Consider the following 23,177-nt stretch of genomic DNA (forward strand, 5'->3'; position numbering starts at 1 on the left):
AGGAGCCGCCCAGCCCCCTGGGCTGGAGAAGTTAGGGGAGGGGTGGGGTCTTCCAGCCAGGCAGGCCCCTGGGACAGGTAGCAGCCTAACAAAGCTGGGAGGACCTGGTGGCTGGTGTCCACTTTGATATTCAATAGGCATCTCAGCCATTTGTCCCAGGTTTGCATGTAGTACCCCTGGAGGCCAGAAGAGGCCACTGGATTCCCTGAAACTGTAGTTAATGGTTGTGAGCTACCAAGTAGGTGCTGGGAATCAAATCTGGGTCCTCTGGAAGAGCAGTATTCTTTTAACCATTGAGTCAAAAAGAAATCCTTTTAATACATAGATGCTTAAGGACAAGGTGTGGGGATACCTAGACAGTGTGCTGGAATTGGGGAAATGACAGCTGTGTGTCAAGATGCCTCTCTGCTAGCTGTCATTTAACCAGATGCAGCCTGCATTACCCCTTGGAGCCTGCAGGGGCTCCAGGATGCCTAACAGCAATCATATCTGACAGTGTGGCTAACGGTTATGTGGCTCAGAGTCTGGACCCAGCCCTCTTCACTGTTGCTGGAGGGCTTCTCTCCAGGTTCCCCAAGCCCCGCAGTCCCACAATCCACTTATAAAATAATCACTCAGACGCTTATATCACTTATAAACTGTATGGCCGTGGCAGGCTTCTTGCTAACTGTTCTTATATCTTAAATTAACCCATTTCTATAAATCTATACCTAGCCACATGGCTGGTGGCTTACCGGCGTCTTTACATGCTGCTTGTCTTGGCCATGGCTGCAGTCTCTCCCCCTCCTTCCTGTTTCCCCAATTTTCCTCTCTCTTTGTCCCGCCCATACTTCCTGCCTGGTCACTGGCCATCAGTGTTTTATTTATATAGAGTGATATCCACAGCACTTCACCACTCATAAAGCCAGATGTGCTCTGCTACCTCAAAGTCCTAGCCAGGCATCTCTGAACTGGGGGATGTTAGATAAAACTCAGGACAATGGAATTGTTGTTTGCTTGTTTATGTGGTAATGGAGTCTAAACTCTGGGCTTTTTACACACTGAGCAAGTGCTCTGTCAGTGAGCCACACTCCCTGTTCCCCAACTCATGGATTTTTTTTTTCTCTCATTATGTAAATTCATACTGGCCTTCAGTTCACTGTCTCTCAGGCTGGCTTGGAACTGGTGATGATCTGGTTCCCTGTCTGGTGTCATTTCCTTGATAGGAAGCAGGATTAATTTACTTCCTTAATTGATTTATTAAAAAGAGACAAAAATATAAATCCTGAGAGAGCAATTTATTAGGTTAGTTTGTTAAGTATTATTGCAGAAAAAGTACACTGGTGCAGTTTGTTTCTTTTAATTATTAATTTGTTTCCATCAAACTATATAAACTCATAGAAGAAGGAGCACCGTGTGGTCACAGGCAGGCACCATCATCCCTAAGTGCAAGGGAAATCACATGCCACAGCCTTTAGTCTTAACAACTGGGAGGCAGAGACAAGAGGATCTCTGTGAGTTCCAGGCCATCCTGGTCTACAAAGCAAGTTGGGCTACAAATCGAGTTCTGGGATAACCAGGGCTACATATTTTGAAATGTCCTGTCTCAAAAACCAAAAAGAAAACAAAACCAACCAACCAAACAAAAACAAATAAAAAGTACAAGAGGGCCAGCTTAGAATGAACAAGACACAAGCTCTGGAAACAGTCTCTCTCCAGGAGAGGGTGAGGGCGTGGGGACAGAGGATGTCCTTGGCATGGCAGGTATGGGCAAGGTGTGGGCACAGTGCAGACCTGAGGGCAGAGGCACCATGAAGATTTCTCCAGGTAAATGAAATGAAAGAAAACCTGATGTGAGCACCCTAAGAGGACGATTGGTCCCTTGGAGAGAGGCTGGAGTTCAATGAGTGACATCTGTAGTCAGCTGTGGTAGTCTCTCCTTCTGTTGCTGCTACATAAGCGATGAAGGGTTCTTCTGGCTCAGATCCATCAGGGCAGGGGAAGTGTGGCGGGCAGAGGAGGCTGGCGCATACTGGGGGTCAAGAAGCAGAGAAAGGGAGCAGGAGTACTGAGCAGGCTTCCTCCTTTACTCCATTTCTTTAGTCCAGGGGAGGGCACCGCTCACCTTTGGGGAAATTCTTCCCCTCTCAGTAACATGCTCATTAATGACTTCGGTGCTTCTCTTTAGACTATATTGACCTTACTATTTTTAACAATGCATGTGGGGGGGGGCATGTATGCAAGTGCAGGAGCCCAGGGGGGCCAGAAGAGGTCGTCAGACCCCTGGAGCTGGAATTACAGGCAGTTGTGAGCTGTCTAAAGTGGGTGCTGAGAAGCAAGCTCAGACCGGCCGCAAGGGCAGTGTGTGCTCTTGGCCACTGACATCTCTCCAGCCTCAGCTTGGGCGGGTGGGCGCTCGTTAATCCAACCAAGCTGAAGGCTGCAACCAGAAACAAACTCCTTAAGCAGTTGCAGAAGAGTCAAATGTGGGTGGTTGTTTTCCCGAGAGGACAGGGAATGAAGAGGTTCTGACTTCCACAGCTAAAGCCATTTTATTCTTTATATTATGAGCTTCTATAACTCTGTGGGGAAAATTAATAATTAAAGAAAACAAACTGTACTCATTTAAACGTCCCTCACTACAATAAGTCCTTAACAAATTAACTTAATTAAACTGGGTTTCTCTCTGAGATTGCCCAGTTTTGTTTTGTTTTATGTTTTTTTCTTTTTAAGTTTATGAACCCCTTCTTAGCAGGAAGGAGGTCTTGATCTTCTCTGGCACTGTGGGAGGTCTTGGGGAAGGGAAGGGGAGGGAGCATGGAGAGACCTAGGCTTCAAGTCTTCCTTCACCGCTCACTAGCTGCGTGGACTCAGCTGTTAGAACTCTGAACCCATGTCTACCCAGCTGTCACATGGATGGCATTGTGTTCATCAAGATGTCACGTCACTGTGACAGGGCACCTGACATTAGCAATTTGAGGGGATTGGCTGGGCTTCCGTTTCAGGGTGTCAGCCCAGAGTCCTTGCCTCCGTTGATTACATATTCACAGTGAGGCTGAATATCATGATGGTGGAGCATGTGGCAGAGGATACCCACCTCAGGATGGACAGAGGAAGTGGCCCTTTGTAACTTTCCAAGACATCCCCTGCCCAAAGACCTACCCCTGCCCCCAACAACTAAGGCCTCCTGTAAAGTTTCCACCAACTCCCAGAACAGCACAGCCAGGTGAGGACCAAGCATGGGGACATTGTACATTCAAAGCCTTCTGCTTTTGACGACAGCTCAGCCCGTTTCCTCTGCTGTGACAGAACACTTGAGATGTGGTGTTTCAGGGAAGAGGAACTTATTGGGCAAGGAAGTTCAGCCTGTCCAGGGCCTTCTTGCTGAGAAGGAAGCCGTGTAAGGCGCATGTGTGGACGGGAGGAGGGCTTGCTCCTGTCACAAACCCATTTCATGAGGACTCACTCTTACTACTGCACTTGTCCCTTCACGACAACAGAGCCTCTCGAAGACCCCACTTCTGTCTCTGCTGCTTTGGGAGCCAGAGCACAAGGATGCTGGGGAGGCCTTGGCACTGTGGCAGGATTGCATTGCCAAGGATGCATTTTAAGTCTGACCTCAGCAGGGGCTCACCAAGCAGCAGTTATAAAATATGGAGAACAAGCGTGGGGGTGTGCCCTGAAGCCCCCATTGACATTCAGGGATGCACTGTCTTCCATCCTGGAGGTGAGACTCCAGGAGCCTCCGTCCATTGGGTCCACTCCCTTTCTGCACACTCTTGCAGAGAAGCCATGTCTTTCCAAGAGGGGACCATACTGATCTCTGCTGCCACAGCACATAACCTCCCGCCCAGCCGCGGTCCTGTCTGCTCTGCCCACGAGGTCCCTGTCTCGTCCTCTCTCTGGCCTCCTTTTCCATCGTTACGCTGAGTACTTTCTCATTGCTGTGACACAATCCCTCCCCAAGTCCCAACCGAAATGCCCCGCAGTAGGAAGGCTTGTTCTGGCTCATGGTTTGAGGACGCAGCCATCGTGGTGAGGGAGGCACCGTGGCAGGCGAGACTCCCGCCGATCCCTCACCTCACTTCTTGAGGAACCAGGAAGCACAGAGGAGCATTGTGCTCGCTGTTTCCCCTTCCTGTTTATTCAGTTCTGGACTCCAGCTCATGGGATGGAGCAGTCCTTACGAAGGGCAGGTCTCCCTTCTCCAGTTAACCTCCCTAGAAACACCCTCACAGACATGCCCCAGGCTGCGTCGTCCAGGTGGCTCTAAATCCAGTCAAGCTGACAAGATGTAAGCCTCAGGAGTTTATGTGGAGGCCGAAGCATGGTGCTTCGTTAGATCTTCACACCCAATGGGATGTTGTTACTATTATTCTCATCGTGCAGATCGTGGAAGTGAGATTTAGATTAAATACTCTGCCCCAGGTCGGGAAATGCTGGACTCCAAATGTTTGCTTCACACGGGCCTGGTGAGGGATTTAATGACATAAATTTCATAAGCCACCCAGTATGGAGCTCATACAAAGAAACATCTGTGCATCTCTATAAGAGATGGAGAGAAATAAAAAAGAAATATGTTGCCTCCAGTGGGAGCCTAGTTTCTGTGCAGGGGATGTAGGGCTCACCTGGTTTCCAGGGCTGACACCTGTCAGCCATCACTGTCAGGCTGAGTGGACTGAGAGGATGCTGCCCCACAAGCTGTGAGCACACCAGGCCCTCGCTGGCTCCTGACAAAGCTGAAGCTTCCTACGAACCGGCACAGACTGTGGCTGTAAACACTTCCAAGATGTGCGAGCCCTTATTTTTAAGGTGCAGACACATAAATGGGGTGTCTCATAAAACGTGACAATCTGCTCTGGTGATGGTACTTTTGAAACCTAAATGTAAAATCACATCTTCCTCCAAAATGGTGTTATGATATCAGCTGCTCTGACTGGGAACTGGGGCAGAAGTGGCCACCAAGCCTAGCCTACTTGACAAGTTCTAGCCAGTGAGAGACCCTCTAAAAAGAGGACGGCAATGCAGCAAGAACAATACTCAAGTACCAAGGTTGTTTCCGACCTCCACATGCACATGCCATGAGCAGGCACACCTGTGCACTCACGTAAGTACTCATAGGCAGAGAGAGAGAGAGAGAGAGAGAGAGAGAGAGAGAGAGAGAATTAACCCCTGATACAGTTGCAGGGGTTGGGGAGAGGTGTATAGGTGTATGAGTTCTAAGGAGATACCATGTCCATCATTACTGGACTAAAGCTGTTTTAACACCTGTAAGATGGTTATAATTCATATCCAGCATCTAAGGTTTTGAGAGGTTTGGAGATGTGGGTGAGGGAAGAGTCCCGTGCAGTGTGAAATCAGGATTGCTATAGTAACGGCTGGTACTAGAGATCATAATGACAGAGCCCTGTGATGGTGACATCCAGCTTTGATGGTGGTGAGCCAGGGCAGGGCACCTGCCTACTCAGTGCTCACTGTGATCAGAGAGCTTGGGGGCATGATGCCAGGAGTCGATGTGGGCAATGCTGTTCCCATCAATACCCTAACATTTGCTTTGTCCTTGAGTCTCACACCCTTGTTGACACAGAGGCCATTAGGGACGAAGGACAGCCTTGGAAGTAATGGGCTGAAAGGAAGCAGCAGCTGGACTTCCTCTTGAGATGGCAGTGTCAGGATCAATCTCAGGCTGTCTCTAATGTCACCAAGGTCTGCAGCAGCGTTGGGTTGGGATCAGGAGCCCTGTCACTCTTGAGCCCAGCCTTGGAAACAACGCCAGGTCCACAGCTCAGTACTAAAGATCCCCACACGGCCTCAAAGGCTTCTATTGAGCCCAGGAACCAGTGTCACCGACATCAGTGACACTGCATGGTTCATGCTGTGTGGAAAATGCAATAAACCTTTTCTCCAGGGACAAGGGGAGCCATGCAACAGCATGGGACCAGGTTGACCCAGAAGTTGCTGACTTACAGGGCTTCCCTCGGTGGGTGGGTAGGGGTGCTGGGGGGAGGGGGATGGGCCACCGCTTGCATACACAAGCCAGGCTGTGTGCTGCCTGCCTTTAAGGTGGCCTGCTTCAGCTGCTTCATTTAGCTATAGGTTAAATGAACAGCAGTAAAGGATTCTGCACATTGCAGTTTGCCTATCAAATGAGACATGGGGAGATCATTAAAAACAGGGCTGAGGTGCCTGGTGTAGGCTGAAAATATTAGGCCACAAATTGTTAACTGGAAAAGCAAGATATCGTACTGTATATTTAATAGTGGCCAATGCTTATGAATGGGAAAAAACACATGGACATGTGTGCACATACCCCTAAAGTCAGGAAAGACACACAAAAAGTTTAATGGTCACCAGGCTCTCTCAACACGGGCTACAGCAATGAAAACCTGTTTACTGTGTGTGTGTGAAGAAAGCTTGTCTGCATTCCCAGCTTTCTTCATCTAATGTGTACTGTTTGTGTCATTTTTAACCTGGAAAAGGCGGGTTCCAGAACAGGCACAGCACCACCTATACTGTTTTAAAGGGGACAAAACCAAGAACCCAACAGCAGGAGATGGGATAAATGAAATCTGTGCATTCACACAACACAGAATTAACCAGCCTGAAGCTTTCACACTGGAACATCCGTGATGTCATGAGAAGGTCGACACTGCCCCCTCAACCCCAATGCCTCTCCTTTCTTCTCCTTCTCCTTCTCCTTCTTTTCTTCTTTCCTTCTTCTTCTTCTTCTTCTTCTTCTTCTTCTTCTTCTTCTTCTTCTTCTTCTTCTCCTTCTTCTCCTTCTTCTTCTTCTCCTTCTTCTTCTTTTCTTCTTCTTCTTCTTCTTCTTCTTTTCTTCTTCTTCTTCTTCTTCTTCTTCTTCTTCTTCTTCTTCTTCTCCTTCTCCTTCTTTTCTTCTTTCCTTCTTCTTCTTCTTCTCCTTCTCCTCCTCCTCCTCTCTTCTCTCTCCTCCTCCTCTCTTCTTCTTCTTCTTATCTTCTCCTCCTCCTCCCCCTCCTCCTACCTCTCCTCCTTCTTCTTTTGAGACAAGGTTCCTCCGTGTAGGTTTTGGAGTCTGTCCTGAAACTAGCTCTGTAGACCAGTGTGGCCTCAAACTCTCAGAGGTCCGCCTACCTCTGCCTCCTGAGTGCTGGGATTAAAGGTGTGCGCCACCACTGCCCAGCCTCCTTTCTTCTTGTAGGATGGTGAAGGACTGAGTTTTCCAAGCTCCTAATGACTTGGATCCTACAGTAACCTGGCTTTAGATATCTCTGAGGCCCCAAAACCAAATCTCCAGCAGAAGAACTCAATAAGCCACCATGCTTCAGAAACAAACTCCTTCCTGCATGGAACTGTTATGAACACGGGGAATTGTATGTTATTGTGTTTGTTTTCATTTGTTTGAGTCAGTGTCTCACATAGACCAGGCTGGCCTTATTTAACAAAGGCTGACCCTGTCTTTAGCTCTCTTGCCTCTACCTTCCCCATGCTGGGATTACCATTCCGAGCCACCATGTCTGGTTTTATGCAGTGGCTCGGATTCAACCCAAGGCTTTGTGCAAGTTCTTTACAAACTGAGCGATAGCCCCAGCCCCGTTTGTTTGTGGCTCCCTCCTTCTTTTCCCCCTGTTCAGCCTGGGACCCACCATGGATGATGTCACCACACTCAGTTTGGGTCTCCCTTCCTCAGTTAACCCAACCTGGAAACCCCTCGAGGGCACATGCAGAGGTGTGTCTCCCAGGCGATTCCAAGTCCAGCCAAGTTGACTATGAAAAGAAGCACTGTGCTCAGCCTCTCATCCCTGCTTCTGTGGCTCCTCCCAGTTTCCACTGAGTCTCTTCCTCCTTTCCCTACTGAACACTGATACCTCTGCCTTCACACTCTTCCCCTGAGAATCAGAAATGAGAAGTCATGTAAGTGGTAATGATGATGGCCATGGCACTCACAATGTAACGACGCTGGCAGAGACCTCAGGCCTAGGTTGAGTAATTAGCTGGTTTATTCTGCACCTTGTACCCCTGGATGAAGTGGACTTTTGTCCTTTTCCATCTGGAGCTGTCAAGCAGTGAGATAACTGGATGGATCGGAGCAGCAAACAGAAAAGCATCCTTAGTCACAGGACATGGCTGGCCAGCACAGCAGGAGCACCCAGGTGGCTACAGATCACAACCATCCAGCCACCTTTCTAGGGTGTCCGACAGATGGCAGTTCCTGGACCAGGTGGGCCTGCAGAGGGAAAGCCAGAGAGTGGTCAGCAGTGACTCCTTGGAGTCAGTGCTTGGGTCCCCAGAGCCACACAGTTCATACCAGCCTGGCCCTGGGACTTCTGTGTCTCCCCAGTGTGGACACATTTCCTCAGGCTTCTGTGCTTCTTAGTATTCACCCTGGTGTGGATACAGGTGCTTCCTCCATGGTGTGCCCACACTGCCCCTGCCTCACACAGGAACCCCACCCAGCTGAGGCACCACAACCTTGTGAACTATTAGTCACTCCTCTCAGAGAGCGTCAGGGGTCTTTGACTAGCCCAGGGTCCCAGGTGTGTCCTCAGCCTTGGGCTCCTTCCACCTGTCTGTGTTCCTGCTTCATTCCCTAGCATCTGAAGCGTCTTCCCCTCTTAACTTTCCCTGGGGATCTGACTGATCCTTTAACCTTTCCTCCCGATGTCCCCAGTGGTCTTTCCCCTAGTTCCAGCCCCTAATGCCCACACCTGGACCCAAGTCCCTAACTCCATCTACTGCTCCTCAGCCTTGCAGGGCTCCGCTCATCTTCAGGATGGGGACCCATGGTAGTCCCTAAGTGGTCCCTGGCCCCTTGTAGCTGTGGCGTAGCAGAAAATATACACATCCACATTCTCAGAAGTCCCAAGGCTCCTCCCAGCCCAGGGGCAGATGGTGGGGAAGGGGTTCCCCAGGACTGGAGGATCTTCTTTCCTCTCTTGTTCACACAGAACAGGAAGGTGACTCTGTCTGAGCTGTGGCAGATCCATGGCTGCATGTCAGTTTACTCAGAGCCTGCCTTACCAGGAGTCTGTACAATAAGGCACCTCAGCCAGCATGACCCAGCTTACTGTTCCATAGTGCCACACAATAAAGATGACTTCTGCTCATTAGTGTTTATCCCAGAGACTCAGCCAAGCTCACCAAGTAATGAGAAAGCCCAAACCACATATGAAAGGCACAGTTGTCATTAACAAGGAGATTTCCACCATCGGGTGCAATCTGCTCTGTTAGCAGTGAAATTGCACAAATGGACTCATGATGTTGACCATAATGAGTAGACTTAGCAGAAATTAAAGATCCACCTACCTCACTTCTCATATCAAAATCAATTACAGAGGAATCCAAATTTTAAGTATAAAAGGATAAAATCATAAAAATTCTATTTTTCTTTTTAATTTAGCATAAATATCTAGGGTTTACTTGGCGTCAGCAGTGTTCTGATATGGAGAAAACGTGAATGGAGTTATTTTCAAGGCTCAAGTATAAAATATCTTAAATTCATGTGCACTTGTATTTTCATGAGTGTGCAGATGTACAAATGTGGGGGTGTGTGTTTGTGTGTGTGTATGCACGTGGAAGTCAGAGGATAATATCAGGTGTTGTTCCTCAGGCATGGTCTACCTTGTGTTTTGAGATCGGGTCTCCCATTGGTCTGGAGCTGGCTGCAGTGAGGCCCAGGGACCCACCCATCTCCACCTCCCCAGTGCTGGGATTACAACGGATGCATGTCACCATACTTAACGTTTTTTAAAACACAGGTTCTGAGGATCAAACTCGGGTCCTCATGCTTTCAAGGTGAGTACTTTATCAACTGAGCCTCCTCCTCGGTTCTTAAAGACGTTTCTAAGAAAGGGGTTTCACGTAGACCCACAAGCCGCAAGAGAGAAGACAGAGAGATTTGATTCTAAGAAACGGTTAGGTCTCGTCTAGGATGAAGATGCCATCCACATAGTCAAAGCACAAATGACAAACCTAAGACAACAAGCCACAGATGCAATTCCGAACACCGACCAGCCCCAGTTTATAAAGGACACGTTCGAAATGAGTGAGAAGGTGCAGGAGGTGGCCCAGTAGTGAAAAGCAACCGCAGACAGTTCCCAACTGCCTGTAACTCCAGCTCCAGGGAATGCGGTGCCCTCTTCTGAGTTCTACAGGCACTGCACACACACACACACACACACACACACACACACACACACACACACACACGGACCACACCACACACGCACGGACCACACCACACACATAACACACACACACATAGACCACACCACACACATACACACACACACATGGACCACACACATATACCATACACACACACACACACACACATACACACACACACACACACACGGACCACACCACACACGCACGGACCACACCACACACATAACACACACACACACCACACACATCACGTACACACCACACACCACACACACATATACCACACACATACACCACACACATATACCATACACACACACACACACACTCACACAGACCACACCATACACATACACCACACACACATACCATACACACACACACACACACACACACACACACACACACACACGCACCATACACACTACACACACACCACACACACACGGACCACACACACACACACACACCATACACACACACACCATACACACACACACACACACCACACACACACACACACCATACACACACACACACATACCATACACACACACACCACACACATACCATACACACACACACACACCATACACACACACACACCATACACACACACACCATACACACACACACACACATACCATACACACACACACACACACACACACCATACACACACACACACCATACACACACACCATACACACACACCATACACACACACACACCATACACACACACACACACCACACACACACACATACACACACACACACCACACACACCATACACACACACACACCACACACACACACACACACCACAGAGTTATTAATGTGAGCCATGGCGGTGGATCATCACTGTCAACTTCACTTAAACTCACCCAAAGCACACACCTCCGAGTCTTTATGACAGGACTTCCAGGGAGGGTCCACTGAGCGGGGGCCCTGAATGTGGGCACCATCCCATGGACTAAGAGCCCTGGGTTGACCAAATGGAAAATAAAACCGAGACCCAGCATGCACCTCATTACTTCCTGACTGTGACTACCACGTGACTGGCCACCTCACACTCCTGCCTCCTGACTGCTCTGACATGAGGCTGCACCCCTGCCTGCCTTCCGCTGCTTCTATTGGGTATTTGGTCACGGCCAGAGGAAGATACCACACAGCACCGGCTGCGGCAGACATGCCACTTACCATGCCCCCATTCCTTGCTTTCCTTTCACAATTTTCTTGACACATTCAATTGTATCCTTTAAGTTCGGATTCAGTAAAGCTGCAAAGGAAGTGGAACGGAATGAGGCTGTGCATTCGAGGACACCAGCGTGTCTTTCCACCACACACCTCACTTGCCATTGCTCACCCCCACCGCCAGCCATTCAAGACAGGTCAAAGGCAGGGGGCACAGGTGAGTGAGCAGTGGACTTTAGAAGACAGAACGGAGAGGTGACAGAGGCTTCTGAGCCTGGTGCAGCCTGGGAGAAGACTGATGTGTGGGTGGGTGATGTAGGTCCCCCCAGAAGCTGAAGACCCTGGGCCACTCCTCACCAATCAGGGCAGAGGGAAATGCGTCTTTAATGAAACCTGGAGACACCGGGGTTAACACTTAGACCGTGTGCTGCAGAGACACCTCAGGAATTTGTGTCTGCCCCTAGCTCCACTCACCAGTCATGAGTAGACTCACTGTTTCTGGGTCCCAGTTCCCCATTTATAAAATAGAAATAGAACCAATTGCCTACTCCTGAGAGGCCACTGTGAACATTAAACAAACTGATACCTGCAAAGGGCCCAGGGAAGTTCCTGATAAAGCCCCAGAAACTCACAGAACACAGCAGTGGATCCTGGCCAGCCGCTTCCTCGCGGCCACAGGTTCTTAGGTCCCTTTAAAAGGGGCAGATATATTCCCTGTGTGCTGGCCAGTCCTGTCTCTTCCCTACAGCCACTTCTGACTGTCATGGTGACAGCATGGGTCCCCTTACGGAAAGAGCGGTGAAGCATGGGTGACATAGGACAGAAAGAGCAATCTTTCCAGCTGGGCTCTGCTCCCCGCCCCTGCTCCCAGCATCCCAGCATCCCAGCGCCCCCTGGGCCCACTTGGCTTGGTTCCTATCCTTGTTCCTTCTCAGGCTAGCATGTCCTTTCCCAACAGCCACCTCTCAGGGACCCTACCTCCCAGGGACAAACTTTAGACACAGCCCAGGCCAGTTCCCTCCTCCTGTCTTCTCCAAATGTGTAAGCTCTGCAGCCTCCAGTGCCCTGAGAGCTGGGAAGGAAGGGACCCACCGGTGCAGGACACTTTGCAGAGGTTCTTGCCGTGGTCACACCACTCATTGTCTCGGATCTGAAATAGGCCATAGCCAGTGTAGCCACATTGTGAGTTCTCGTAGACAGCCGAGGGGTTGAACTTGCTCTCAAAATAAGCCAGGCACACCCCTAAGAGGTGAAACAGCATGAGGTGTGAGAAGACGCTGGGTGTAGGGCAGGGGTGGCGGGCAGGGGTGGCGGGGGAGGGAATGGAGGTCAGGAGGGGAGGAGAGAGGGGCTAAGGATCCTACTCACAGTTTTCAAGGCTGTAGCCCTCAAAGTAATCCAAGCCTCCATCGTGGAGCCTCTTAGCCACTACGCAGCGCCCCAAGATGGAAGCACCAATCGGTGTCAGGAAGGAGCCGATGAGCAGAAGCACGAGGTGTGCCCGCATCTTCTCCACACTCTGGCGGCTCGGGGCTGGGGATGCCAGCTGAATCCAAGGTCACAGGGACACTGCACTTCCCAGGGGACAGAGCGGCACTAAGGAAGGGGGCATTGGGAGTGTCCACAAAGACGGCATCGCCTGCCTGCCAGTGATAGAGGGTCCCACCTCGATTCTCTGCTCCTGCAAACATGGGTGCCTGAGGCCCATCTCACCCAGACCTCCCATTTGCTGAGGAAACTACACTCTGGAAATCTTCTGCCTCCCAGAAAGACCCAGCGGCATCTTGGATTCTAGCTCTGCCATTTGGTTCCATCAATAGACATGGACGCGCGAGTCCTTTCCTCTCCCTCTACTGAGTAGAGTCTATTGTGGAAGTCAAACTTGTTATGGACATTTTGGGAAGAAGGAGGAGGGGCTGAGAGGGAGGGAGGAAGGGGGAGGGGCTGAGGGGAGGGGATAAAGGAGAGAGGCTGAGGGGAGGAGATGAGGAGGGAGAAGAGAAGGAAGAGAAGGAGGAAAGGGGGAAGAGAAAGAGGAAGAAGAGGAAAAAGAGAAGGACGAGAAAGAGAAAAGGAGGATGGAAGAGGGCAAGGAGGAGGGAGAGGAGGAGGGAGAGGGGAGGGGAGGGAGAGGAGGAGGGAGAGGGGCATAACTCACTGTATGTACATCACTGAGCACCACCTGTCCGCCATGTTGAATTAGTTCCATTGATGCCTTTTAGCCTACAACATGCCCCATCCGCCTTATGCTTTTACAACAGTCTTAGGTTTTCTGTCTACAATCTCACTGACCTTTCCCTGGCTGTCCACACAGGAAACAGTCCCAGAAGACAAGCCACTGACCTCACAGTGCTCTACCTCCTAGTCTGTAATGGTGGGTGGTCACTCAGATGACTGACTCTTGACCTCACCTTCTCCACCTCTGCAGTGGCATCTAAACCTTTCACCTGCTCAGGTCCACGCTGCCACCTTCAAGTACAACTGAGCAATAGCCCCAAACATGTACAAACGTCACCTTGAGATGCCGCTGGCGCGCCATCCCTTGCCACACTTAGGCCTTGTTTTCCAAGCTCTCTAGAACCTTTACCCTGCTGAGCTTCATCCAGAGGAAGCAACTCAGCCCTTGAGAACTCACAGGACACCCTGCCCGGGCCTGTCTGCAAGTGCCACGCCCCTTCTACCGTGTCCCACCAGAGTCTCACCTTGGTGCCCTTGAACACGGCCCTTCCCCATCCACAGGGCTCTCTACACCACCCCCACCCACATGCTGCTCTCCATCTTCTGTTCTCCACCCTGGTAACTACCCCAAGGCTGGTTGGTCCTAAAGCGGTCTCCCTTCCCTCCCGCCCCGCCCCAGCTCTCACTGGTCACAGTCCCTTCCTTGACCCTTAAAGAGTGAGAATCCTGTTTTTGGTTTTTATTCCATGTCTCAAAAGAGAAGATACAACTGGAAAGTGGGACCTAGTCTCTTCCCAGCGTCCCCACACTCTGTCACTACTGACCGGTGAACAGTCACCCTCACACTGCTGTGTGTCACCGTTCACAGGTGTAAGTACATTCTCCAGGTGACATTCTCCAACACTAAGGGTTCACAGTCATGGCTTGGGCTAGGAAGTCCTCTGAGGATTGGAGTCCTGGCACACCTGGGGGTGGTTTAGGTGTGAACTGTTCCCCTTGGGCTCATGTGTTTAAAGTCTTGGCCCCCAGGTGGTGACACTATCTCTGGAGGGTTGCAGAGCCTTTCAGAGGTGACACTTCCCAGCTGTCCTCTGCTTCCTGGCTACAGACACAATGTGACACATCACCTTGTGCTTTTATGAATGTGAGGAGTCGTCTCACACTCGTGTGACCATGCCTCCCCCACCATGATGGGCCGTACCCTCCAACCAGAGCCACACAGAAATCTTTCCATTCTTGTGTTACCAGGTGTGTGGTTCTGACGGGTGACATCACTCTGTGTGCTGTGAATGTGTTGCTCTCATTGGTTGATAAATAAAATGCTGGTTGGCCAGTAGCCAGACAGGAAGTATAGGTGGGATAAGCAGACAAGGAGAATTCTGGGAAGGAAAAATAGAACTGAGGAGGACACACCAGCCTGCCGTCCAGGGAGCAGCATGTAATGGCACACAGATAAAGCCACAGAACATGTGGTAACATATAGATTAACAGAAATGCACTGAGTTTAAGTGTAAGAGTTAGTCAGTAGTTAGCCTGAGCTAATGGCTGAGCAGATTTAATTAATATAAGCTTCTGAGTGATTATTTTATAAGCAGCTGTGGGGTCCGTGGGGCTGGGCAGGACTGGAGAAAACTTCAGATACAAATGGTGCCCAGCAGCTCGAGTTTCCACCTGAAACCTGAGAATATTTAATAAGCAGTTATAAACGGAGCCAAAAACAGGCTCCTGCTTCATGTCTCGTGCGAGCTGCGAGACACCGCAACATGTGGGCTTGAGCTACTCTATGGCAGGTTCATGGCATGCGGGCTTGACCTATGCCACATTACACAGAGGCGTCTCCAAGCCACACATCACACTTGTGGTAAAAAGAAAAAAGAAAGGAAGGGGGGAGGGGAGGGAGGGAGGGGAGGAAGGGAGGAGGAGGGAGGAGGGGGGAGAGAGGGAGGGAGGGAGAGGGAGGGAGGGAGGGAGGGGGAAGGAGGGAGGGTGGGAAGGAGGGAGGGAAGGAGGGAGGGGGAAGGGAGGGAGGGGGAGAGAGGGAGGGAGGGAGGAGGGAGGGAGGGAGGGTGGGTTTTGGGCTACACACTGCTGGATGGCAGCATAGACCCACTTTCCTCCTAGAGTCAGGGGACAGCCTGGTTCCCAGAGCTGGTGGTAAACAGTTCCACCATGTTGGGAAGCTGAGGCGGGCAGAGCCAGCAGCCAAAGCTGCCATTTCAGTCCTAGTAATGCTGCAGTTTAAAGCAATAGATTAACAATAAGGCAGATTCAAATGGAACAAGACTTTAAATGGTTTACAGTGTGTGTAAAAATGCACGTAGGCTTGGAAGAGAGAAGAAAATGAATATAGACAGTTATATAAAGAAATAGTTTAAAAAAATAAAGTCTTTAGAGAGACAGTAAAAGTAGTATAAAAAATAAGCCATGTAAAGATGGATATTATACAGAGAATCTGGATTGTGTTGTCCTTGATATTTTTAACTGCAGAAAGACATTTGATTGTAAAGGCTGCTAAATTAAGCATATATATACATATATGTGTATATATGTATATATATGTATATGTATGTATATATATATATATATATATATATGGTATCTTGACTTCAAAATTTGGATCTAAGGATATGTTGCTTTGGAAAGGAGGCTCTGCTTTTGTTTCCACAGGAAGCAAGAGGCTATGGATTTGTTCCAGATTAAGATACATCAGGTTTGAGCAGCCAAGACCCCCTGAAAGGTCTCCGATGACACCATAGCCCAGATGATCCAACATTCAAAAACAGCTTCAAGGCAACTGGCTCAGAGAATACAGCGTCACAGACTACTTCAGTCAGGACTTGATCATAATTCTTAATTTTCTCAGGATCCCCATCAGATTGCCATACTGCCCTTAGTAATATGAGAAGTTATGCCCAAATTCCCAAAATATTGTTTATGAATGTTTATTTTTATTTAAAGCAGGTTGATTATAAATGCAATCTCTTTCTAAAGAAGAAAAGGGGATATAGATAGGATAGGATAAATAGTAACAACTTGTTTAAAAGTGTTTTACATTGCTATGGATTTTGGTTTATTGATACAAATTTGGAGTTGATTTTGTTATATTATAAATATACATGTATTTCTACTCTTGTTTAAGGTGTTATGTTTATGTAACTCATTTAAATTATAATGGATAATTAAGAAATAAGATTGATAATGTCTTCTATGATAGTCAAACTTATAGTCATGTTAAGTTTTCTAGGTATACATAGATATAATTCAATTAGTTAGGTAATCTTCAAGCACTTCAAAGACCTACAGACTATGGCATTTAAAATGTTTTTAAAACTTAGACTTTCTGGACAGTGAGACACATCTGTCTCTGGCAGCACCGATTTACTTCAAAGAGAAAAATGGGCATCAAAGACATTCCATATGGAGTTTATCTTCTTCTTGGCAAAAATAGCCATTTGGGCAAGAAATTGTTCTTGCCGGACTGCTTGGCAAATGTTGTGTTGACTGGACATACAGGACCCATGGGAAGGTGACCACTGAACTTTGCAAGTTGAGATGGTCGTTCAGGTTCCTGCTTCACAGAGGAACTGCCAGACATTCTATAGGACACAGAGAGAAGCAACTGAGAGACTCTAGGCCTGTAGGCTGAAGAAGGATGCCTTAATGTTACAGAGGAACTTTGCGTGACTGTCCAGGCAGCCAGCTGTCTCTGTCATTCTAGATTTTTGGAGGTTGCTTACAATGATCTTCCTGTTTACTTAGATAATATTATATCCTTCTGAGGTCTTTGATGTAGTTGAAGACTAGATAGTTATAATTTTCCTTGGTTATGACAAAAGATAAAATTAGATATGAAACTTTAGACTCACAAATATAGGATAGATGATAGAATATTTTCTTTAACTTGACAAAATACAAAGTCTAGATATTGTAACTGTAATTCTTGCTTGATTACTGTTCTATTATATGTAATTTTACTACGTTGAAGTTAAAACCTTCCTTTTAGATAGAAGGAAAAGGGGAAATGATAGGTGCTATCACTCTGGTGTGAATGTGTTGCTCTGATTGGTTGATAAATAAAATGCTGACTGGCCAGTAGCCAGACAGGAAGTATAGGTGGGATAAGCAGACAAGGAGAATTCTGGGAAGGAAAAACAGAACTGAGGAGGAGACACCAGCCTGCCGTCCAGGGAGTAGCATGTAATGGCACACAGGTAAAGCCATGGAACACGTGGTGACATATGGATTAACAGAAATGAGCTGAGTTTAAGTGTAAGAGCTAGTCAGTGGTAGGCCTAAGCTAATGGCTGAGCAGTTTTAATTAATATAAGCTTCTGAGTGATTATTTTATAAGCAGCTGTGGGGTCCATGGGGCTGGGCAGGACCGGAGAAAACTTCAGTTACATGGTTCCCTCTGTAACAAGCAACATAACCTCTGGAAAATAAAATTGCTCTCTGTCATGAACTAATAGCTCAGATGAAACCTTTAATAGGAGCAAAGGTGGCAAACATCTGTTTAGTCCAGCTGTGAGGTTAGTTGTACACTTGACCACTGTCCCAGAAGAGGTGGTGTCTGGGACACCAATTGCAAAGTCAGCCTTGGTACTTAGATAGCCTGGGCCCCAATCACTGCTTTCCCCTGAGAGCTGTGATGTCAGAGACCCCAGCAGTGACCTTAGCCAAGTTGCTCAACTTCTCTGTGCTTGTCTCCTTGCCTGTCACATAGAGGAAAACACTCCTAGCCTAACTGTGCTGAGCAAATGAGTTCAATACAGCAACGCTCATGCTCTGGAGACAGCCTTGTTCTGAGTTCTGATTGCATGCCCTGGGTCCTCATTAATAACTGAATTTCTATGCATGTGGAGAAAGCCCGTGTTGACATTTTCCAGTTGAGCAAACAGTATTTCAGGAAATGTCTGTCTTTCCCAGGCCAGGTCCTACTGCAGCTGGTAAAAAACAGGCTCTCATTTCCCTCCCTCCACCAGGAACATGGATGCTGTTCTAAAGCCCAGATGAAACCTTTAATAGGGGCAAAGGTGGCAAAGATCTGTTTAATCCAGATCTGCCTGTCTGCCCCCATCCTTGCCCAGGTCACCAACATCTCTAACTAATTATGGGTTTCCAACAACACCCCCCACAAACACACACACGATTTGCTCAGTTCCCCCGATCTGGTCCCTGAGCAACTCTGCAGTCTGACCCCAAATCACTCCTGGCTCTTCCTTCATCTCTTCTTCCACAGGCTCCCCGCACACTTTCTCTTGACCACACATTCCCGTATGACCACACCCTCCCACATGACCACACCTTCCCACATGACCACATCAACCATCCCTACCACATGCCCTTTGCACCAGCTGCTCCTTCTACCTAGAGCAGACTCCTCCAACCACCATGGTTTTAGCCCTGGTTGCCGACCCATCAGGGAAGGTGGCTTTGGTTGTCTTTGTGATACACCCTAACAGAAATCCGAGTGTTAATTTGTTCTCTTGCTTATGACTTTGCTCTCAGACTAGAATATGAGCAGTGGGAATGCTGTCTCCTCCCCACAGGCTAGTGCCTGGTGATGGCTGATTCTCACTGATCTCGTTTAAAGAATGAGCGAAACTACCCTTCCGAAACTTGTCTCCAGATGATCCAGAGGGGACTTTGCTGACAAGTGTGCTCTGCAACTGGGCGGCCTGTACCTGTCTGCGCCTCCCCACCAAGGCCCACCTGCCAGCCCAGCAGGGTGTCCAAGGCTCCGCAGCTGCCTCCACGTTGCTTGCAGGCTGAGTGCTCTGCCTGCCCTGGGTCCCCGGGGCTTTCTTGGGTGCCAATTACTTGGTAACTCTTTTGTCTTCACACAAGAGTTTCTACACCGTCGATCCCACTCCATGAGCAACTCTTCTAGAACCTTCTCTATGACATCTGTGAACCAGAATGTTATGAAAAGGGCAGGAATCCGTCTCCATTGAAATGGTGTTGTTAGCTTTCTGCCACTGCTGCCTGATGTGGGCCTCAGAAGACTCAGAGCAGGGTGCTGGCCGGGCCAGGCTCCTTCTGGAGACAGTAAAGGTGGTGTTGTGAGAATATGGTTCTCACAAGTTGAGGGTTGTCGGCTGGAGGCCACCCTAACTGCTGAGGGCTGCCTGTACTTCTCACTCTGGTCATCAGAGCCATCAAGGGTGAGTCCATATGCTCTCCCACCACGACCTTATGCTGTCCTCTTTCCTCAGGTCACCTCTTCTACCATGCTGAAGACTTTGGCCACTAGACTGGTCCACCCAGACTTTAGGGAAACCCCCTGCTCTCAAGGCCCTCGGCCTTCATCATATCTGAAATCCCCTTTGCTAGTAACACATTTTGATGTCCCAAAGCTTAGGACACATTTGCCAGGACAGTCTTCTGCCAACCATTACATTCCCACAGGTGGAACATGACAGAAGAGCCTTCAGTCAGTGTGTCTGCTCACAAGGCCCCGGGATCAAGAAGGCTCTCTCGTGGGACCTTGGCAACTTAATTTGAGACATGAAAAAGTGCTGGGGTTATTGTTAGGTTTCAAAAGACAAACGACCTTAAGATGAGAGAGGGAAAGCTGGTCTCTTGGAAACACTGAAGTGTTCTGGCTAGCTCAGTTATATCTGGTAATTGCACAATTGATTTAAAATGAGAAAGTGGAGACAGACCAGCCACAAACACTTAGACCCACAAGTGCATCAGCAACTCTCAGCATCGGTCTTTCTTTAGGTATTATCAATCACAGTGCTATATGAGTGTGCGTGTGTGCGTGTGTGTGTGTGTGTGTGTGTGTGTGTGTGTGTGTGTGTACACTATATACTACATTGTGTCTCACTTGGAGTTTCTATTGCTGTGAAGTGAAGCAATGATGTAAAAACAAGCAAAACAACCTCTCCTGACCCTCCCTTCTGAGCCTTCAAGATGTTTAAAACTTACTCTACATTTACTCCTTCGGCAAAATACTTTTTGATAAGTTGCATTTTTCAAGTTTCTCAAAGTACTTAACTTACTTTTATTGTTACCTTAAGCTAGGGTGACCGACCTGTGTCCAGTGTGGATAGTCCCACCTGCCCCAGCCTTACACTCACCTCAGCTGGCATGTCAGCACTGAGGGGTTGTCTGGCTGCCGTTAACCCCATAGCCAAGGTGAAGGAGCATCCATTGCTACTCATGCCAGAGAGCATCATGCAACTTGATGAACTTCTAAATAGCTTTTGAGGATCATCTTGAGTCAGCACACTCTAAAGCCTCTAGGCAGGAGACCATGTCTCTTCAGGGGAGAGCAGAGGTGTCCTAGTTGTCCTGGCTTCTAGAACCTCTGCCTTCCCTATACCCATTGCTGTTTGTGCAGACTTCTTATTCATCTGTGGAAACACCTACTTGGGTGAGGACAGAGAGGTCACTGGGACGTCCTGGGAAGCATGCCCCATGCTACCATTATTGCTGCTGGTTGAGGGCAAGGACTGACAGTCCCAGCACAGGAGCTAAATCCAGCCAGCTGTTATTGTAACAGTTCTTTTGGAATGAAGCCATGTCCAATCATTTACATATTGTCTAATGGCTGCTTTGGGCTGCATTGGCAGAACTGAGGTTGAGTTAAAAAGGCCTTTGAAATTTGAAGTGTTTATTACTCAAAGTAATAATATGCTACCCCCTGGAGCATGGATTTGACTGGACCAACTTGGTTTTGCATTTGCCCCTAACTGGCTGTGTGGCCTCGGGGCAGCTAGTCTTCCTCTGTGTGCTTCCGTTTCTCCACAGAGACGTGTGACACAGCGCAGAGCCCGCACCAGGAATGGATGTGCAAAGCAAGCCTCAGAAGATGGCCAAAAACAGCACCAGCAAGACAGCGACACAGTTGACCTGACACCCGTCTCCGTCCGCTGCCCACCAGTACCGCGGTGTCCCAGTGCCAGTGGAGGGGACTGAGGGCGACTGAGGGCTCCACGTCCTCTGAAGAAGCGAGCAGCACACGCCCTGGTCCTCGCCTGAGGTTCCTGATGAGCAGGTGTCTGGCGCCAGGACATTGCTCCAGTGCAGGCCTTTCGGGGCAGTTCAAGGAAGACGAGGGAGGAGGCTACATATGACGACTCCAGCTTCAGGAGAAGGGAGCAGTGAGGCCATCCCTGGGCCTTGGGAGCAAAGCTGTCCTTCAAGGTGAGTGCCCCTTTGTGGTGCGGTTGGTTGACGCTAAAGTCAGTAAGCCTTCAGCTAAAATTGCCTCTGGTGAATAAATCCCACAGAAGGGAAATGGCAAAGGGTTGAGGAAATGGGGCGGGCGCATGGTTCAGCTGGCAATTTGCCAAGCACGCGCGGGATAGGAGGGTTAGCAGTCAGACCATCTTTGACTACAGAGAGAAACAGAAGTGACCAAATCTATGTGTGATGACATGATATCCAACCTGAGGTTCAGCAAATTAAATCTAGAAAATATCACCTGCTGGCTCCACGAGACAATAAATCCCCATTTGTGTGGAGGCCATTCTGATTCAGGTTGGGTCACTTAGAATCAGAAAATGAGTTGGTGCAGTTTCCTTCCCTCCAGGTTTGCCAAGAGCAGCAAAGCAAAAACTATCCTCACCAAGGTATGAAGTGTGGTGTCCGGGTGGTGGGACAGAGCCGAACACTGTGCACACAGCATCTCCTGGGTCTTTCTTAGACCCCTCCCCCTCCAGAAATATTTAACCTAAGTGATCATGAAGACACACGCACTGAATGCAAATGTCCTGAAAAACAGAAGATTCAGAATCAGGAAGAGTGGAGGGGGCTGGAAACCACATGCCACTGGGTAAGACTAAAGCTTCATAATAGCTAAGGGCAATTTGTAATCTCTGGCTGGGTTCTGGGATCTAAAAAAAGAAAAATAGCCGTAGGGGCTGAGGAGATGGAAAAGTGCCTGCCACGCAAGCCTGAGGACCTGAATTCAATCCCCAGCACCACTCTGAAAACCAGGCACCCATCTGTAATCCCAGCACCAAGCACAGGGCAGCGCCATCTCACACAGATGGATCCTTAGAGCTTATTGGCTGGCCAGCCTAGCCAATCAGTGAGCTCTAGATTCAGTGAGAGACCCCAGCTTAAAAAAAAAAAAAAAATCAAGATGGAGAGAAATTGAGGAAGGCAACCAATGCTAACCACCACCTCCACATGTGTGCACATACAAGCACACACACACATTCATAAACAAAAGAAAATAGAAGAGCTATAAAGGACATGTGTGGGACTTCAACTAAGAGCCTGGGTGGCATTAGTTGGGAAGGTTCTGTCCTTGCTCTTGATAGCCCAGTCCAAGTATTTTGGAGCAAAATGCTACAACATCTGTAGTCGACTTTCAGAGGGTCTGTCTAATGGTGGTGGTGGGGGGACCCAAAGCAGGAGTGTTAAGCCTCAAGGCCTTTGGAGAAGTCAAGGACCTGGAAACTAGACCCGGTTGCTGTCTCAGCTGGGGACAAGAACCCAGCTCCAACCCCCCGAGTCACAGTTGCCCTTACTGAGTAGAGGTCCTTGAGTGTGCCCCAGCACCGGCACACATCAGCCCTCTTCAGAACCTTCACTGACAGATGGCCTGTATTGCTGAACTGACATCCTCAGGAACCACAATCAATAATTGTATTTGTATCTGCACTGATATCAGCATCCACATCTGTACAGTATCCACACAAGCCTAGAAAATGTCCA

At 48.8% G+C, this 23,177-nt stretch overlaps 1 protein-coding gene and 1 long non-coding RNA gene across 3 annotated transcripts; one reads left to right on the top strand and one right to left on the bottom strand.

The window, feature by feature from the left end:
* Window positions 1-7,940: 7,940 nt before the first annotated feature.
* Lyzl4 (lysozyme like 4) lies at window positions 7,941-19,392 on the bottom strand. Of its 2 annotated transcripts, none has more exons than XM_037208053.1 (5): window positions 19,215-19,392; window positions 12,693-12,920; window positions 12,417-12,566; window positions 11,331-11,409; window positions 7,941-8,185 (listed from the first exon to the last, which is right to left on the bottom strand). In XM_037208053.1, the coding sequence occupies exons 2-5, from the start codon at window positions 12,829-12,831 to the stop codon at window positions 8,116-8,118; spliced, it is 438 nt and encodes a 145-aa protein (XP_037063948.1). In that variant the 5' UTR covers window positions 12,832-12,920; window positions 19,215-19,392; the 3' UTR covers window positions 7,941-8,115. The 2 variants fall into 2 exon arrangements, with proteins under 2 accessions (XP_037063948.1, XP_037063949.1); XM_037208054.1 differs by lacking the exon at window positions 19,215-19,392 and adding an exon at window positions 13,483-13,617.
* Window positions 19,393-19,444: 52 nt separating this feature from the next.
* LOC119088378 lies at window positions 19,445-21,757 on the top strand. Its single transcript, XR_005092054.1, has 2 exons — window positions 19,445-19,666; window positions 21,261-21,757. It is a non-coding gene; the product is annotated as an uncharacterized LOC119088378 (long non-coding RNA).
* Window positions 21,758-23,177: the final 1,420 nt, after the last annotated feature.

The sequence above is a fragment of the Peromyscus leucopus genome, chromosome 7, assembly GCF_004664715.2.
Source record: "Peromyscus leucopus breed LL Stock chromosome 7, UCI_PerLeu_2.1, whole genome shotgun sequence".
Classification (NCBI taxonomy): Eukaryota; Metazoa; Chordata; class Mammalia; order Rodentia; family Cricetidae; genus Peromyscus; species Peromyscus leucopus.